Raw genomic sequence first — 16,578 nt, 5'->3', positions numbered from 1 at the left:
CTGGTGTGACCAGCCTGTCGTTTGGGATACAGCTGGTTTAAGATGGTCATGCTGGTGACCAGCCTGTCCAGCTTGACAAAGATGGTCAAGCTGGTTTTCTAGAATGACCAACATAAGCTGGCGTGGCCAGTAAAAACCAGCAATGTAGACCAGCAACACCAACTAAAATGACCAGCTTAAGGTGGTACGACAATCAAAACCAGCTGAATTAACATCATAAGCTGGGTAAACCAGCTGAAGGTGTGTTTTCGCGAGAGTTTTGCTGGTCTAGCTGGTTAACCATCATAGGGTGGTCAAATAAGCTGGTTAACAAGCTGGTCAACCAGCAAACTACCTTTAGCTGGTCAGGCTGTTTTTTTCAGCAGGGATGGAAAATGTCGTTTTGAAAATCATTTAAGTATTCAAGCTGTCTAACTTGTTTTAGAGTACAGTTCGAAACCCAATATCTATGATCTTCACATATCTGATCTTTCACAACATCTCATCAAGATTAAAAGGACAGGTTCTAATGAGGTAGCACCATAGACTGAATATAGCACTCTTTGAGACGACTTAAACTCCATGCCAGTGGGGGCAGTAAAACACCTGTTGATGTTGTATAGCCCTTTTCACGGTGATGTCAGACGAAGCGTTGCTGGGTATCATCCGGGATGTCCAGCCACCAAATACTACAGAAGAAGAAGAAGAAGTATTCATGGGTTTCATCAGGTCCCTTTCCACAGGTGTATACAATCAAGCACCATGCAGTCTGCATTGATAATCAAGGTGCTTGATTGTATACACCTGTGGAAAGGGACCTGATGAAACCAAGGGGGCAGGCATATTCCCGGAAGTAGAAACACGAAATGAGCTGGTGATCAACGCTCTGCTAACTCCCTTGGACGGCCATAGATTTCAGGGTTTTTTTTGCGATCCCATAACTTCATATAACATGTGCCCTTTGTCTCCCGTATAGCTTCTGTGTATTCTATATAGGGTATCGAAGGCAAGATTAATTCACTTCTTCCCCGTATATTACGTTGGTTTCCCGTAAAGAAGTATTTTAGCATGTCTGTTGTAGGGAAGCTAACGTTCGCCCGTAATGTTTGGATAAGAAGCTGAGTGAGCCTGCACGAAAACCATGACGGAGAGTCATTCGCAAGATCAGTGAAAATGCGTGTAGCACGGTAGCCTACTGTTTGATATGGTAAAGCATTACCTAGAGGCAAGTACACATAATAATAATATTAAAAAACGAACGTTAACAATTTCAGAGGTTTTCGATCTATCATACGAGTTACAGCAGGCTAACGTCACGAACTGAGTACGAGTCTGCGCAGTACGACGGAAAGTAAACGGAATTTTGTTTCAGCCCCCTTCCATAGAGAACAACGGAGTCTGTTTGTCCATTTCTTTTAGGTCTATGGATGAAACCCATGAATACTTTTTCTTCTTCTTCTGTAGTATTTGGCGGCTTGACATGCCGGAGGATACCCAGCAACGCTTCGTCTGACATCACGTGAAAAGGGCTAATTGGAAGAAGAAGAGAAAAAGCAGTGCTGCTGCTGCTGCTGCTGCTGCTGCTAACCGGTGTTGTTGATATGATTCGGAAAGGTAATGTAATCAAAGCATGTAATCATAATCAAGAAAACGAGCTCTAATTTTAAGTAAACACTTTATAGACTACAGTGTGTAAACAGCCATACGCATTGTAGGCCTAGAAGGAAAATCTGGCTAACTGGGTTGTGGGATATGACAGTGCTACCAGCTAGCTAGCCTCTTGGAGAACTGAGTACTGATCAGAGTGAGCAAGCAAGCCAGCTATTCCATACCATCGGACTGATGTTGCTTTTATAAAAGGTATCGATCTGTGACATTTTATATTTCTAGCTACCTCTCCTAAATTCGCCAGTTAGGAGCTACTTTTAGCCCTAAAATTCTTTGTGAATACGGGCCCAGTTCCAGTCCTTGATTATAATTCTATTGATTGTAAGCCCTTGTTATACAGTTAACTGTACGTCCCTTTGGAAAACAGTGTCTGCTAAAGTAATACATAAGGTGTAAGGCCTTGTGAGGATGTCTTTTTATGATTTTTAGCACTTGAAGGCCCCATCACATTACAGGCGGCATGCGCTTCGCTCACCGCTAGGTTGCTCTTCGTTGAGATAACGTTCTACGATTTTTGTTGCTGTTACCGCTCCTATTTCTATGGTTACTGCTGGGCTCCGCCAGAGCCCATTTATGGAGAGCCGGTCCACTCGCTATTAACTCCATTGTACCTGCCTGCATTGTACCTGCAGTTCCTGTTGCAGTTCCACTAGGGGCGATCACGAGCAAGTGATCAAACAATGGGGGTCTATGGGGCTAGACAGCTAAATTGGTCTGTTTCACCTGATTGTCATTAAAAAATCAAAAATTGGATTTTAGTTTCTGCAAGCTCAATATGGGTTATAGGTCGAAAGTTGAATGAACAATTATTTATGGCCCTTTGGTTTCTCTTGGTCGTTGTTGCCCATAACACACTAGCACCCTGCTAATGAATGACGTCATTGACACGTTTGAAAGGCTTTTTAGAGCAATTAAGGGACTTAAAGGTAGGGTATGGAATTAGCTTTGTTGGCCATTTTTGCAGAATCACTTGAAATCCTATTCCTAACCCACTTATAGCCACTGAGTTGGAAGCACTGAAATGGAAGTTAAACACGTCAATCATCTGCGGAGCGGGCAGGGCTCGAAAAACTCCAGCCAATAGTATTCCTCACCCCATACCATCATTTCACAGCTCGTTCGTCAATCTAACGTCTTACTCCTCTTCCTCCTCCCCACTGCGCGCGACCCTTTCGAAAGCTGGTGACCGCGAGTCAGTGCTGAAATGAAACCAACTGCCTGCTGCTGCACGTCCATGTTCCCCTCTTGTTGTATGTGTCACTTCATTTCTATACAAACTAAGGCAGCGGATACCTACGGAAACTCAATCACCCACGCAATAAATAAGCTATGTAGCAAAAATTACATTTTACCGTGACACGAGGAGTGTTGTAAACATGAAATCGAAACTTAACAGCTTGGAGCTACAGTGGAATAGGCGAACCAACGGGCCAGCACTAAACTCGGATATTTCAGGAGATAATCGCCCTGGTAAGAACCAAACCAGATTCTGTTCAAATATACACACCTATGGCTACTGAACCATATACTACAACCCTTTGGAGGTGAATAAAGAATGTAATTGGGGAAGTTGATGTGAGTGATTGTATGGAGACTAGAGCTCATAGTGCTGTAGACGCCAGGCTGGCATTTCATTTAGCCTGGCTCGCTCTCGCGCTGCGCATTTGAATTGTCACTTGTGCATGGAGGGCGGGACTTGAGGTTGTATATGTTCAAACTCTGCCGTCCGTTTTGCGAATTCCGTACCCAACCTTTAAAAAATCTAATACTCAGCCGTGTGTATTTTCCTTGACCCCCCTTTCACGTGCAATATTCCAATTTCTACACAAAAAATTATATCCAGAGAAAAGTGGATTTTAGGAGAAACTCCATTCACCTCCATTCATTCTTCACTTGCTCGCGACCGCCCTCTAGTTGCAGTACCATGCGGAAGTATTCAGCGAGTGGTCGTTCTCCCCTTATTAAGGCCCGATCACATTACAGGCGGCATGCGCTAAGAAACCCATTCATTTCAATGGGTTGAGAGCGCAAAAACGGGTCTGCCGCTGTGCTCAGCAAAGCGCAGCGCCGGCGGCATTTTGCCGTTTTGCCGCTGTTGCGCGTACCGCGGTCAAAGTTGAAACATGTTGAACTTTGACCGCGGCGCGCTGTAAGTGAATGGTCTTTTGCGCGGAGCCCAGCGGTAACCATAGAAATAGGAGCAGTAACAGCAACAAAAATCCTAGAACGTTATCTCAACCAAGAGCAACCTAGCGGTGGGCGCAGCGCATGCCGTCTATAATGTGATCGGGCCTTTAGACATTCTCTGGCTCCGCGCAAAAGACCATTCACTTACAGCGCGCCGCGGTCAAAGTTCAACATATTTCAACTTTGACCGCGGTACGCGCAACAGCGGCAAAGCGGCAAAATGCCGCCGGCGCTGCGCTTTGCTGAGCACAGCGGCAGACCCGTTTTTGCGCTCTCAACCCATTGAAATGAATGGGTTTCATAGCGCATGCCGCCTGTAATGTGATCGGCCCTTGCCGTCAAAGAAAATGGATGTTTTGAAAGCCATTTTTATGACCTGGAGAGAGATGGATCCACTTCAGGAGTTGATAGCTTATAATATTATTAACCTGATTTAATGCTAATTTTCATATCATTGTGGGTCTAAATATGGCCGTTGTGTATTTCTAATTATGTGTTCTTGTTTTACTTATTTGTGTAGTTGACTACTGAAGAAATACACTCCTCAATGTCAGAATACTGGTTTAATGACAATGAAGAAGCCCTGACGCAATACACAAAATAGCAACATGAGCTACAACTAATCATTCCTATAACCATGTCGAATGTAAATCAGTAATAACTTAACCAACATTGATCACAACAAAATAGTGATAAAGGATAGACTTACATGAATTATGTTCACAACATCTGCAACAAGCATGTCTGTCATACAGGCAACAGCAATATGGCTAACTCCTAACTCATTCGGTAGGTTTAAACTGTCTTACAGTTTTTCACAGTTGCTCAAACACAAACCCCATTCTCTGAATCAAATTCTCAAATGCCTGAACACATTTATTGAATTATTCCCTTTTTTGGCAAAACCATAGACTACTTTCACCCACTTTCACCCATTTTACCAAACTCATTAACCCTTTTTGCAAAACTGTGAACACATTGTGCATTCTGATGCACTTCTTAATTATATTGATAACCAAACAACGCAGAAGTTGAACACAATTAGTGCACAGATGCCTCCATTTGAACACTACCACTCAAAATTGATAACACTTCTGTCTAATGATGTGACAACCAATATAAGTCAGTTCAGAGTTGACAGAGACGCAGGGGACAACAAGTGTGTGTTACAGTAGAAGTGGGGTACAAGGAAGAGGAGGGTGCAGGTATGAAGAGGATGAAGAGAAAGACAGAGAGTCCCAAGAGTTGCAATACTGTAAATGATGATATTTGGGCAACAATCATATGTTCTGGTTCATGGAATGCCAATGGGAGAAGCAGGACTTCATGGTCCAACCCAACATCAGTGGTTTCTCTGTGGCGTCAATAATCCAAAGATTCAGACTACAGAAGAGAAATAGCGTAAATGTCCATTATCATACAGTACAGTAATCACTGAACATCCACTGTTACACACTCACTACCCTTTGAGCTCAACTCTGAGAGAGTGAAAGAGCTGAGTTATCAGTATGTCCAAGTAAGTCTAAATTTAGGCACAATACAATATTACAGTATTGCATACTTACAGTACTATCAGAGTCTGTGGCATCACAGTACAAATCATATTCAGTACAGTATCGGCCTGTCTCTCTGTTCACTTACAAAACTATTGATTTATATCTTCAGGCTAGAGGATATGAGTAGAGAGTGATATAAGTCCTTATTCTTTATTTTCATTGTGATATTTTATTTTTCAAATTAGAATGAATACAATTCCTCCAGGAGCCATAAACCCTGCCCTGAAAACTGTGTCTTCCATTGTTTGGTGTATTGTCTTATCACTGCTCTGCAGGAGTGTAATTTTGCCTGATGTGTTCAATGATTTGAGACCATTAGTTAGTTTTGAGCAAAGTTAAAAGTGTTTTGAGGTGATTGTTCAGTTTTGCAACAAGATTGAAGGGTTTCGAGAATGAAGTTTGAGAAATGACTTTTGTGTTCACAGTTTTGAGAAAAAGGTAAAGAGTTCTGAAAAAGGTGTTCTAGCAATTGTGAAAAACTGTAATGACATGCCACCCCCTAGTGGCCAGGGGTAAGCTCTGCAACTACACTATATAAAGCATGCTGCTGACAAAGAGCTGCCCATATGGAACAAGGGAATTTCCCCATGACAGTCATGAGTCTCTCTCCCATGGTGGAATCAGGTCACCTGATATCCGTCAGTGTTTTCATATCTGGCCTCAAAACTCACCTCTCTGACATTCTCTGCCTTCTAATGTCCAACTTGCTATTCTGTGTCTTGCTGTTCCTTGTTTAATGTGAGATGTATGTGTATACATGTTTTATTCTATTTTATTTTGATGACTGCACTCTAGCACATTGGGCAGTGCAAGCTTCAAGCTTCTAATGGGGTACCCTTTTGTACCAGTGGACTAAGGTACAAATGTATTGCTAAGGTACAACATTGTCTCTCAAAAGGTCCAGTGGGGTACAACTCTGTGCCTATTGTAAGGGTACCAAGGGTACCATCAATGCTCCGCTTTAACCCTCTCTGGTACCATTGCTGCAGAGAGGGTTAAGTAGTAATGAAGGATCTTTGATTGCTGTAGTCTACCCTGGGGGTACCACCCCCTGATAAACTTTGTATAAATGTGTTAGCCTATACTTTACTTTGTTTGTATTCATAACAACAACAAACATTTTATTTATAGGCCTAAGCTTCGTATAAATGTGTTTTAGAAATACACTTTACTTAATTAGATATAGATAGATAGATAGATGGATTGATAGATAGATAGATAGATACTTTATTGATCCCAAGAGGAAATTCAAGATGATGTAGTGATGAAGTGACACGCTACAAAATGAAAAGTTAAAGAATGAAAGTGTTAGACTTAAAGATAGTCAATGTCAGTCAAAGAAGAATCATTTCTGAATATTGATCTGAATAGTGATCTCTTCTCACACCTTCTCTACACTTACACAAACCTGCTCATCTTCAATCACAACCACATTTTGAATAAGGAGGGAGGGTGTTAAAAAAAATGTTTATTTTTTTAACATTATCATTTTGCTAGGTTGATGGGGTCAGGTGACCCACTCCAACGTTGGGGAAAAGACAGAAAAAGTTTGAGAATCACTAACAGCAACTTTTTCACTGACAGTATCGCGTTCGATATTTATGCCGTGCCAGTTGGTGGCGGTATTTCAAAGCTTCCTAGCTTTGTTTACACATACAGGAGTGCGAAACAAGACGGTTTAAACTTGGCGGTAGTAGCCTAATGCACCACAGCTGTAAATCAAAACTCTAATCGTGGTCGCGATTCTTTTTTGGTAGGCCTATCGTTTACGGGTAAGAACATAGGCCTTGCTGCAACGAAATGTAAGAAAGTTAAAATGGTTTCACAATTCATTATTATTTTTCTAATGACTTTCCTCCTTTTTTTGCTTCAAATTCTAGGCTGTAACTGCTGCTCTTCTGATAAGACACTTCAGAGAATCATGACACCATCTGAATGCAAATGGTAAGGCAATGTTTTGCAACACACACAATGTCACATAGCCTGTATGCAACTCGACCAGAGTAGCCTACAGTAGCGGAACATGATCGATTAGCCAAGGCAAGCCCATTGGCTAGGCTAGGCCAAAGCCATCGATATCTCAAAGTTGCGACACTACCGTTGACTCCCGTGAACAAACAATGGCGGCACTTCCGGGAACTATTCCATTGAGAATGAATGAATATAATACGACTTTTCTACATGACTTATAGTCGTGTGCATAATAATGCATTTTCATTGACTAATGTATATGTATGTGGAAATGCAGTTTATAGTCATTTTCATTCATGTTGGCATGACGGGCTAAATATTTTAATTATGGCACACTTGGGGCCTTTTTGGGGCGTAAAGTAAACAGTGAAATGGTTATGTGTGATACTTTGTCCTAATGTCAAAATATTTGTTTTACAGTTTACTGAAAGGCAGCTGAAGTTTTGCCTCTTGCACCTGTATGCGGTCAGTGCTGTCATGATGAATGCATGTGGCCCTGCGGAGTATAAGACTGGACAGGAGTGCTGCCCAATGTGTAGCACAGGTAAGTCACACATTACTAACAGGGCGCTATAGAGAATGGGAACGGAAGTCAGCGGCGCAATGCATTCTGGGACAAAAGGGGCGTTTTCCTCCATCTGATGAGGCCGCGGCGCGAATTATAAACAAGAAACCTATGGTAATTCGAACAAGATCGGCTAGCCAAAACAGTAACACTAGATGTAAACATTTAGGCTACTATGCTAAAAACTAGTAGTAGAAGTAGTAATGGACCGTACAGAGACAAGCTCCTGCCGGACGCGAGGAAACGTTATATAGAAAAGATGTCTTTGATCGGTAGCATGGATCCCTATGACAGACCGTCTGGAGAGTGGACGTGAGACCCTGAAAGTGATACAAAGACACTCCATTGTTGATTTTTTTTACCTGACGATCGTAGGCACGGACGTTACATCCAACAACACAACAGGTTCGTCCCATGATGTGTGAAAAACAGTGTTAGAAACAGCTAGTTAGCAATGTTTTACGATGTTTACAATGATACAGCATTGGCAGCAGCGTACAAGTGGCCTCACTTATGTATCCCAGACGCCACCGCGGCGCAACCGCGAAATGTTTGACACGTCACATTCCCATTCTCTATAATACAAGCTAAGGGCTATACAAGCTATAATATAGGCTAACCAGGGGAGATACAATACAGGCTAACTAAGGGCGCTATAGGGTAACTGGTGTAATCCACTTAAATAATTATGCTAATGTTGTCAAACTGGGTTATTGCTTGCTTAGAGAAGAGAAGGGTGTGTATGTTCTAATGTTGGACTAATAGGACTAAGGTTGGGCCAACTTCCCCAAAATATTATGTTCCTTTAAAAGTTCAATTAAGATGTGTTAATGTCCAAAAATAAATAAATGAATGTCCAATATCTGTTTAAGGATATTTTGTGAAATATAACTGCACAGAATATGCAAGCACGTCATGTCTGCCATGTCCAAACTCTACCTTCACTGATTCACCAAATGGACTCTCCAAGTGCTTTTCTTGTTCATTATGTGACTCCAGTAAGTCCTGCTTATTATTACTATTGATCACTAATATACCATTCTGTAACTCATTCATTCATTCTGTAACTCATTCATTCATTGGTATTCATACTATTGCACCAGGCGGTAATTTGTGTGTGTTTGGTTCAGGTGTAGGGTTGAAGGTGAAGAGGGCGTGCAGCTCCACCTTAAACACACTGTGTGAGCCTCTGGAAGGTCACTACTGCACTGACCCAATCCAAGATGGCTGCAGAGGAGCTGTGGAACACACAAAGTGCTCACCAGGACAGTACATCAATCAAACAGGTTGGTTTATTATTTGATTATTTCAAAATGAAAATGCTGAAAGAAAGCTCCTTGACAGGCAACTCTCTCACACACACACACACACACACACACAAAGGTTTCAGTGTTTCAGTGTAGTCAGGGTTGTGTTCTCACCTCCTGGATGAGCTAGTCTCTGGCTGAGTAGATCATCCTTCAGTGTTTCAGTGTAGGCTGTCCTTTCCCCCTGGTAGCATTAGAGATCGTTCAGAGATCAGTTCCAAGCATGGATAGTGTCAGGAGATGCCCACTGCGACAGCAGTATCCAAACGCAACAACACGCTACCGGCTACAGTATACAGTCTAGGGGAAACAAAATAATTACAATCCTACCTACCATGGGTCCCTGACCTTAGTGTAGTGTACAGTCGTGTTAGTCAGTGTGTAGGAGACTAAGTGGGTGCAAAAAAGGCCTCCACCAGCTGACCTCGGATTCCAGGCCAACCCAAGCTACAGGCCCTGCAGCCCACCAGCCCAAGCAACGATGTTTCAGAGTTTACAGAAGAGTTGTAGTCAATGTGGCACAGTCCCAAAACCCTAAACGTCCTACACAAGTCCTTGTCGAGGCAAAGGCCAAATCCCAGACTCCCCAAGCGACGATGAACGCCTCATTCACAACAGCGAGTTTTTGGCCATCACCCAGAGCCGCTTTAGTCGCTTAATGAGCCAATGAGTGGCCCCAGAGGTGAGCCAACGTTCAGTTGACAGTTAAGGGACTGTTGGGCTGTTGGGCTGACCTAAACCTCAGCAAACTTGACAAAGAATTGTTCAAAAATCAATGCACTTTGACAGCAGTTTAAGTTGGTTTAAACAACAACAACACATTGCATTTATATAGCGCTTTTCCCAAGTCTCAAAGCACTTCAACACCACCTCCAGCAGCAACATAGTTTTCCAAGGTCTCCTATCCAAGTACTAACCAGGCCAATACCTGCTGAGCTTCAATAATTCAGCAAAGACAGGGTATCTGTTGGTCTGCCTGCTGGATAAACAGTGACGATATCTTGTGATATAAGTTTCTGATACCTGAGCCTAGCTTTCATGTAGGAGGCTATAACGGTCAACTCTAATGCTTCTCTTGCAGGCACTGGCTCCACTGATGCTGTGTGTGCTGAGTGTGTAGGTGACACTTACTCAAACGGATCATTCACATCCTGCAGACCACACACACGGTAAGAGTATACAACTGCAGACCACACACACACACACACACACACACACACACTCACACACGGTAAGAGTGCACTACTGCAGACCACACACACGTGGTAAAGCTGGGATCACATTAACGCAACACTCAGACCATAATAATAATAATCCAAGACATTCTATCTCGTGTCTACGTTACACTATCTGTCAACGTTAGTCGAATCCGATTGGTCAAAATACCTGAACATTCTAAAACTGACATTGATGAGCTGAGCGTTGCGCTTGCGCAGCGTTACGCAGCGTTGTCACCAGTCTGCTACCGAACCATAGAGGACAATTCAATTCAATTCAAAAAACTTTATTTATCCCCGAGGGGCAATTTCTCCATGCAGGCATAGTGACATATAAGACGCACGACAAAAGACAAGACAAAAGGGAGAACAGGACAGTAGGAACTAGTGATGCGCGGGCTGGCCCAGAACCCGGGCCGGGCGGGGCGGGTTGTTTTTTTCGATGGAAAATGCGGGTAGCGGGCGGGTTGGGTCAAAATTGCAAAATTGCAATTATTCCAGCTTTTATAGTTATGTGTATCCGAAGTGAAGTGACTCTTTAACAGTTTTTCCTATGCTATTATGGTTTATTGTGGTGGTCTAGATGTTCTCGGGCTTTATCATGCGGCCGCCTGTTGTGTGTGTGTGTGTGTGTGTGTGTGTGTGTGTGTGTGTGTGTGTGTGTGTGTGTGTGTGTGTGTGTGTGTGTGTGTGTGTGTGTGTGTGTGTGTGTGTGTGTGTGTGTGTGTGTGTGTGTGTGTGTGTGTGTGTGTGTGTGTGTGTGTGTGTGAGTGAGTGAGTGAGGTGGAGAGGGAGAGCAAGGGAGAAGAGGGGATATAGCCTAAGTTTACACGTTTAAAATGTTGAGTTGTTGTATCCCCTGTATTTCAAGAATAAACATGTTTGGAGCATTTTGCCGTTCCATGAGATTCTGTGAATGCCTAAAGTAGGCTAGCCTATGCATCATATAAACGTTTGGGACAATCAAACAGCAGTACAAGGTGAGCAAATTCCTCGTAGGTTTCCATGTGGTTTTCTATGGAAATTCATGACGTAGACCCATCGTATCTTTGTTTTCTTTTCTCTCCCATTTTCGCGGGTTGGGTCGGGTTGGGTTAAAAATCAGAGCGTAATTTCGCGGGTCGGGCGGGGCAGATTGGCTGTCACGATGGGTTGGGTTGGTGCGGGGTTAAAAAATCCTTAACCCGCGCATCACTAGTAGGAACCATAGAGGACAATAGGAACCATAGAGGACAATAAGAACCATATAGGACAATAGGAAACCTGCCGTTGGTGGCTGGCTAATGTAATCCCTGCCTAAGAGTGCACAATTACACACACACACACACACACACACACACACACACACAGTAAGAGTGCGCTACTGCAGAACTGCATAAATTGTGATTATTGCTGATTGCGACAAAAATGTTATGGGCTTGGAAGTCGCACCTTAAAATGTGTACTATGAATTAATTTCTGCTGGACTGAAGACGGCCTGATAACAGAAGTCCAAGGTGACGCATCTGTCAATGTGGTTTGGAGAGGTGTGGTTTGACCCATTTAAATGTGCTGTTTTGATCCTACCAGGTGTGAATCTCTGGGACTGTTCACGGGGAAGCCAGGAACACACACAGAGGACGCTTACTGTGAAAACCGCCGTCATCATTACATGGTGTTATGGGCAGTGCTGCCCTTAGCTTGTACTGTTTTAGTTGTGCTAGTATTTCGAGGTGTCAGATCCAGGGAAAAACAGGACCGTTAGTGGTTGTATGTTGTCCCTGCTGAAAAAACCAGCCTGACCAGCTAAAGGTGGTTTGCTGGTTGACCAGCGTGTTAACCAGCTTATTTGACCACCCTAACTCTGTTATCAGTTGCTGGCCAATGGGCCAGGGACCCGTCCATACATCATTTGTTGCCACCTGGGTTGGTACGCAGCGTGGTGCAGAGTTGAACATTCTGTACTTACATAATGTTTAACTAAATCATATTATTTCTAACACCAGCATGACCATCTTAAACCAGCTGTATCCCAAATAAGAGGCTGGTCACACCAGCATGACCAGCTTCCTCAGATGGTCACGCCAGCATGTCTAGCTGGTGGCCTAACCAGCTACACCAGCAAAAGACCAGCAATAGCTGGAAGAAAACCAGCAAAGACCAGCTAAAACCAACTAAGATAAGATAAGATGAGCCTTTATTGCCTTGGGCAATCAAGAGAGTGAGATTGGGACACATAACATACATTAACACAAAAAACACCAACCAATAATACAAAGACATAAAGAGATATAAACAAGAGGCTAACCTTACATCCACATACATATAGCCACCCCCCCCCCCCCATACACACACACACACACACACACAATGCCACCCCCCCCCCCCCCCCCCCCCACACACACACACACACACACACAGTATTGCACATTGCCTTAATATTGCACACTGTATTGCACACTGCCCTAATAAATACCCCCCTTTACTCACAAGAAGCTAATGTAAGGATCCCAATTCTCAGGCTGATGACATTTCTTTCAATCGTAATGGTGGACTCTACTTGATTAGCTATGAAAAATGTCACTAAAGCCTATACAACAACTTTGAGTAACCTTTTACCTTTTCACATGAGAAACTAGCTTGGAAGCAAGAAATGTAAATACAATGTATTTGTCTTCGTTGATACCCACTGAGGAACACAATGGTCTCTGTCCCACGGACAATGTAAATGCAGTGTACGTTGTGATGTTGTATTTGATTAGCTCGGAAGGAAACAATGAACTCAGTCTCACCCATAGCATCCCCCATGTGATCCCTAAAGGAATAACCCTTAACCTGTCGACCTCCAAACATGTGACTACTCTCAAATGTCCTTAACCTGTCACAAACTGTGTAACCTATAAAAGGGAAATCAACACATTATTCTGGGAGTTATTCTGTTGTCAGATCTCCCACACCGTAGGTGTGTAGTCTTCAATCCTCTGAGCTGATAATGTATTTTCATTCTCTGACTGTTTTGCACGATAGCCTAAGTAATTCCTTTAACCTGTTGAAGTAACTTTCACACTATGCATTTAGATGTACTCCTGTAATGTCTTGGATGAATAACTTGAACCTGTCCAATAAATTGTTATGCTCTGATCCGCATAGCCTTTCTATGTACTTATAGACCAGAGTGGTAGTTATAGGTAACGGTGTTGGCGCAATGAATGACTAGGATTTAACTATCGCCGCCGTAGAAGTTAAATCAACTGAAGAAGTAAACTACAGCAGAACTGACTATTGTACCGGGAGATAGCGATGGGCAGTTCCCCAGTGGGTGGTCCGTGCGAGACGGCCTCACCTTAGTTCAGCCTGAGCCCTCCAACATAACGTTTTGGTAGACCAGGCGTATCACACATTGGGTTTCAGAGTATTGCAGCTCAAAGCGGCCCGAGTCAGCACTGTAGCCTCTGCCTTATTTCAGAACTGGGACGAGTCATTGTGTTAGAATGGGAACTGCCCGAATAAAACGGCCGAGGAAGATACCCACAAACATTATTCCTAGGGACTAAACGAGTGTCATGAGAACAGTTAGGCATTCTCCTTCAACAGCTAATATTGTGGGTTTATCAACCTACTACGGTTAGTAACTTTACTTTAAACTGAAACTTTCCATATTCAGCGGATTCAGATTTATTAGGTTTAACAGGGGTTTGATTTTCCAACAGTTTGATTTCAATTGATATTTTCCAACAGTGCGCGGATGCTTCACGAATTTCCTTCGACCACTTTCTGTTCCCTCATTGGTTCAGAAAAGTGACGTCATTACACTAACTTCACATCCACACACATATAGCCAACCCACCCCCATACACACACACATACTGCCCCCCCACACACACTATTGCACACTGCCCTAATAAATACCCCCCCCCCACACACACACACACACACAGTATTGCACATTGCCTTAATATTGCACACTGCCCTAATAAATACCCCCCTTTACTCACAAGAAGCTAACTTCACATCCACACACACACAGTATTGCACACTGCCCTAATAAATAATAAATACCCCCCCCCCCTTACTCACTCACTCAATATCTCTACTAAGCCTTACTAGGCCTACTACACTCTAAAAAATGCTGGGTTAAAAACAACCCAAATTTAGTTATTTTCAACCCAACTGCTGAGTAAAATGGGGTCCAACACAGCATTGGGTTATCTTAACCCAGCAAATTGGGTTATTAAATTTAACCCAGCGGATGGGTTGATATTTTAACCAATGTGTTGGGTTATTTTGACACGAATGTTTAGTTAAATTTAAATAATGTTTGGGTTATATTTGAAACCAAATCCCAAAAAAATCCACTGGTTCATTTTTAAAACACTTCACTTAAATAGCCAAACTTAAAGTCACACATTTTGTTGACAGCTTGGATACAGACAATATATTATATGAGAAATGAGCAAGAATAGCCATGCAATGAAATAAAACAGACATGATTATTTATTTTATACTTTTCTTTATTTTTGAACAGTCTGTGATAGGCTACTTCCATGAAGGCAGGCAGATTCCACGGTCCGTTTCGGGGGTCAGCCCTGTCAATCAAAGAAAAAAAAAAGAATCAGTTATTTACAGAGCTTTATATCAAGACTTCCATGAACCATTATCAATGAATGATGTTGACAAACATTAAAAATCCACCAGGAGACCTAATATTATGGCGTTGTTTTAATCCTAATACAGGTAATACAAAACGTGCGTTTGGAGATGAGCTGGATAAGCAGGCTAATAAACGTAATTTCAGTAGTGGCGATGCTAACGTTAGCTAGCCAATGTTAGCACGTTATTCAGTCAGTGGATCCAAGGTGTTTGTAACGCTACTACCAAAATACACCCAATAAGTAACATGGCTATAATATGAAGCTACCCTAAATTAGTTAATAAGATGTTGTTTGCCATGATTATTACCGTCAGTTACGTGTGTTGGGCAGAGACTACTTCGCTGTAGACTAGCTAACATTAGCTGATAAACCTCAGCTACACCACAAAGCATAATTTTGTTACTTGTCTGCTAACATTACCTACAGCTGTTATGCTAATTTTAGTTCGTTGTAAAGGTTCGTTTTGTTTCTGTTCAGCGGTTCATACCCAGTGAACACAGAACTGTGTTTTTTATGAGTCTGTCTTTGTGTAGATTTAACATGAACAGATATTGTAAGTTAATGTTAACTTAGCTTAACTGCTAGCTAATATAGCTGTCATGCTTGAGGCTTAATGAAATCGTCAGGCAGAATATTCATTCATATCACAAAGGGTATGTCTCTGGGTGGACTTTTAAAATCCGTCTGGATTTCTTTTTAAAATGCAGAAGTTAAAAACAGATACATACCTTCCGAAATCGCCTGATTTCCATTGCATTTGTTGGCAGCAGCTGCTGGACTGGACGGTTGAAAGAATATGTCTACCGATTTTTTTCTTCAACCTCTCAAATAACTATGCAGCTGTGTTAAATTCACCCAGGTGCTGGGCAGTGTGCTCCACATCAGGTGGGGGAGAGGAGGGGCACAGTCCTAAATGGTCAACCCAGCAGCGCTGTACTATCAACCCAACAAGCTGGGTTACAGAAATGACCCAATACGAGTTAAAACAACCCAATAAAATGACCCAGCAGCCTCAACCCAGCGGTTTGGTTGAAAAAATAACCCAGCATTTTTTAGAGTGTAAGTAATTGAATTGACCATGGGACCATGGAGTGTTTGTACCTATTTGGTTTGTGACTTGGTACCCTATATCTTCTCCCAGAGGGCAACATTTCATATTTGCCATGCAGAATATGTTCTGTGTCCTCTGTTATCTTTAGGCCTTCCTTTCTGACTGAAGTGTCAAATAGTTCTTGCAGTGATGTAGGTGGGGGCATACCCATAATCTTCCCTGCTCTCTTGATGAGCGTTTGCATTTGAGCTTTAAGCTTCAGGGACAGGTTCCCAAACCATACTACAATACCATATCTTATAATAGATTCAAAGGCTGCCCTATACAAAGTTAGCATGATGTCTTTTTCTATGCCAAAAAGTCTTAACCTTCTCAAAAAATGAAGACGCTGGCTGATCCTTAGACATAGAACCTCCACATGCTGGGCCCATTTTAACTGACAATCC

The 16,578-nt window shown here is 42.6% G+C and overlaps 1 protein-coding gene across 2 annotated transcripts; it reads left to right on the top strand.

Moving 5' to 3' along the window:
• The first annotated feature begins 1,577 nt into the window (after nucleotides 1–1,577).
• LOC134088030 (tumor necrosis factor receptor superfamily member 14-like) lies at nucleotides 1,578–12,300 on the top strand. Of its 2 annotated transcripts, none has more exons than XM_062541919.1 (7): nucleotides 1,578–1,593; nucleotides 7,271–7,334; nucleotides 7,782–7,905; nucleotides 8,799–8,924; nucleotides 9,057–9,212; nucleotides 10,315–10,402; nucleotides 12,020–12,300. In XM_062541919.1, exons 2-7 carry the CDS (start codon nucleotides 7,326–7,328, stop codon nucleotides 12,192–12,194), a joined length of 678 nt encoding a protein of 225 aa, XP_062397903.1. In that variant the 5' UTR covers nucleotides 1,578–1,593; nucleotides 7,271–7,325; the 3' UTR covers nucleotides 12,195–12,300. The 2 variants fall into 2 exon arrangements, with proteins under 2 accessions (XP_062397903.1, XP_062397902.1); XM_062541918.1 differs by lacking the exon at nucleotides 1,578–1,593 and adding an exon at nucleotides 7,084–7,162.
• Nucleotides 12,301–16,578: the final 4,278 nt, after the last annotated feature.

Source organism: Sardina pilchardus, chromosome 7 (assembly GCF_963854185.1).
Source record: "Sardina pilchardus chromosome 7, fSarPil1.1, whole genome shotgun sequence".
Lineage (NCBI taxonomy): Eukaryota > Metazoa > Chordata > Actinopteri > Clupeiformes > Clupeidae > Sardina > Sardina pilchardus.
This window is presented reverse-complemented; position numbering and strand designations above follow the sequence as displayed.

Bases quoted from the DNA above. Each gene is read 5' to 3' on its own strand.
- LOC134088030 (XM_062541919.1), top strand. The intron at 8,925-9,056 runs GTAAGTCCTGCT...TGTTTGGTTCAG, and splicing joins TTGTTCATTATGTGACTCCA to GTGTAGGGTTGAAGGTGAAG. The intron at 9,213-10,314 runs GTTGGTTTATTA...CTTCTCTTGCAG, and splicing joins ACAGTACATCAATCAAACAG to GCACTGGCTCCACTGATGCT.